Below are 3,192 nucleotides of genomic sequence, written 5' to 3' on the forward strand. Positions count from 1 at the left end.
ATCTCCATATTCAGTTTTCATGTTGTCCTAACACTTAGATATAACTTTTCAGATTATGGAAAATATTATCACGGGTCACTAATAAGGGTGAAAGCTGAAATTTCCTACATTTTTTCGATTAAATCACCATCCAACTATCTTATTTTCTTTTCATTCCCTCAAACCTAACACCACACACCTCCTCTCTCTATTTTTTTCCGGAACACCCAATATAAGCTGTATAACGCAAACATAAACACGTGAACACCACACCGGTCGACAGGAACCCTAACGAGGATTGGAGTCGTGGAACAACATGATTGACAAAATCGCAAAATCACCACAAAAATGTCTCTATTAAGAGAACATTGCCTCCAGCATAAATTTTTAATCCTATTACTTAGGGTTTGATCCCTTGCCGGTGGGCTAGGGTTCAACCACCGTCGATACAACCACATCTCTCCCCAAGCTTTTTGCTGCCACCGACCAGTATACTTCAAAGATCCTCCTCTCTTGACATTCTTATATATCCTCTGTGTGCTCCCATTTCAGACAACTATCGATGTAAGAAGCTCCACCATGACCATGCTAATTAACCACATAGCCTCGCAACCGCCATTTATCCGCTCATTACTATCTATCGGCACACAAACACTACTCTCCTTGGCCGGTCTCTATTGGGGCACCGCCAGTCCCGCCGACCATTCTTCTAAGCCAACAAAGATTCTTTTTCGATGATAATCCTTCCCTGAACGTCAACGTCTCTAGACTTGGCGGAGCCCCCACATCAAATGTTGCTCTGCATGGTCTTCTTTCACATTTTATTTTTCTAAGATGTTTTTTGAAGGTCTAGAAAATATCAGGCACTTGAAAGTTGTAGATAGAGGAATGTGAATTTTTACACACAAACTCTGATTTCGTGCACATGTTCATCACCAGCCGCAATAAAATTATTGAAACACAACCGTCACAAAATCATCCGTCTCGAAACATAAGATGAAAGAAACTGTCACAGAAATAGAGGGAAGGGTCTTCCTCCTTTTGTGCTCATGTTCATCACCACCTACTGCAATAAAAATATAGAAACACGTCCATCACAAAATTATATCTGCCTGCCACACCTATCACAGACAAGAAAATAAACCCTCCTATTGGTACAAAGCAGTGCCATCAAAATGGAAAAAAATCGCTAACATCATCGAACGAGGTGTCGTTGAAGATATCCCAGTCCCATGGAAGGGAGGCACACGAAGCGTCGCCGGACGAGCACGGCTCCGCCGCGGGCTGCAAGTCTGGTGACGCTGCCTCAACCTTGGCCGCCATGGGTCGGAGCTCCTCCTCCCCGTTTCCTCCCTCCAGCTTGCACCCGTTCCGCGAAGACGAGCGTGATGAGGCCTCGCTCTGGCCAACGCAGTAATCGTCCGAGGACGAGGAGCCGAAGTTGATGACGAACGGACGCGTCTCCCCGATGTCACTGACCTCGTCGGAGGCTGCGCCGGCGGCGGCGGCGACGTCGGCGCAGCAGGTGTGGTGGCCGAAGTAGGTGATGACGAAGAGCGAGGGGTCGTCCTCCGACATCTGGACCTGCCGGGTGGCCGGGCAGCCGCTGTCGTCCTTGTAGGTGCACCTGAAGTAGAGCCTCGGGTGCTTGCTGTTGAGGATCTCCTTCTGCCCGTACTTCCTCCAGATGAAGCCGTCCTCCGCCGTCCTCTTCTTCTCGACTCTCTTCGCCGCCGCCGCCGCCTCTCCGCCGCTCGCGCGCGCCCTCTTGTCCCGCCTCGTCTGCGCGGCTGCGCCCGACTTGCGCTTCCTGCCGCTGTCACCGCCGTCGGCCACGCCGCCGTGGTGGAGCGCGGCGAGCGCGCGGTCGCAGCAGCGGAGGATCTCGGCGGCAAGCTCCCGGATCCCGGCGTGCTCCGTGGGGGGCGCGTCCTGGAGCAGGGCCTCGAGGACGGCGGCGGACTGCCGGCCCTGCACCATCAGCTCGGACACCAAGGACGCAGCTGGGGTGACGAGTGCTGCCATGTCCTCTCCTCCTCCTCTAGCTAGCTAGGACTGAGCTTGCCTTGTGTTCTTTTTTTGTTGTCTCTAGCTAGCTACTCTTCTCGATCTAAGATTTTTGCTCGATGAGGTTTCGGTGGGAAAGGTGGCGTCCATTTATACTCGTGGCCGAGCTGAGATACATCTTAATCTGCAGAGTTTGCCAGCTACTAGTAGCGACGACCGAAGAGCACATGCCAAGGTGAGCTCGATTGATCGAGAGTGAGGCTATTGACCCACACGGCGTTCCGAATACGGACGCGCTGGGCCAACGCGCGCTTCGATCATCTACCGCGTCTAATGGCGCGTAAATTAACCAGAGTCGTTTCAGGGCCGTTCACACTTGCACGTTGCAACAGCCATAATAATGCATTGATACGAATTGCACCAGAACCATTATTTTTTTAGTGCGCGGAACGTGGCAACTTTCAGCTAATGTTAATTTTTTCTTATCCAATTTGCCATCATTGATTTTGATCTGTTGCCTAGGGTTCATGGTTCATCGCACCGTGGCAACAACTTATGTTTTGGGTTATTTTGAGATGCACAGTTTTAGAGGACCCCATGTTGATCTCCTAGGGTGACATGGATGGAGAATCAACCCTAGGTGCGCGCCACTACCTCCCCTTCACACCCCCTCCCAACCCCATGCCCCCGTTGATGTCAAAGGAGGTCGCAGCAAGTCCAAAGAGCCGTGGAACGACAATGGGGGCATCGCCTCCTGACGGTGGGCTGCACATGCGCGTTAGTTGCTTGGGGCCGACGCGCATGCAACAAGGGCACGAAGGCCATGGATGGATCTGATCTAGCAAGCAGAAGTACATCGACAATTGGTTGGACATGATGACGGCTTGATCTGGTAGTGAGAGGTTCTGACAGTGGAAGGGTTTGTAGTGTGTAATATGTAGTGTGAAGATATACAGAACGAGTCAGGACGACAAGTTGGTGGGCCTCTAGAAAAGGCTAACCCGTCTTTATATGCTCTGAGGACCAGGTGCGCAGTGGCGGATGAAAAACCTAGCTTCGACCTTTTCGGAGCTGACAACAAGCTGTCATAGTTGTGCAACCCCATGTTTTCCTCCATCATCATAGTCGAGGGCACCTCCTTACCAAGTTGTAGTCGTTTGGTGAGGACGACCGTGTGTGTCGTGTGTGTGTCCCTCCTCCTGGAGG

At 51.5% G+C, this 3,192-nt stretch overlaps 1 protein-coding gene across 1 annotated transcript; it reads right to left on the reverse strand.

Annotated features, from left to right (window-relative positions):
• Positions 1-1,054: 1,054 nt before the first annotated feature.
• On the reverse strand, positions 1,055-2,044 carry LOC124705443 (transcription factor WRKY45-1-like). The gene has a single exon (XM_047237165.1). It carries the CDS (start codon positions 2,002-2,004, stop codon positions 1,150-1,152), a length of 855 nt encoding a protein of 284 aa, XP_047093121.1. The 5' UTR covers positions 2,005-2,044; the 3' UTR covers positions 1,055-1,149.
• Between the last annotated feature and the right edge of the window lie 1,148 nt (positions 2,045-3,192).

Source organism: Lolium rigidum, chromosome 4 (assembly GCF_022539505.1).
Source record: "Lolium rigidum isolate FL_2022 chromosome 4, APGP_CSIRO_Lrig_0.1, whole genome shotgun sequence".
NCBI classification, from domain to species: domain Eukaryota; kingdom Viridiplantae; phylum Streptophyta; class Magnoliopsida; order Poales; family Poaceae; genus Lolium; species Lolium rigidum.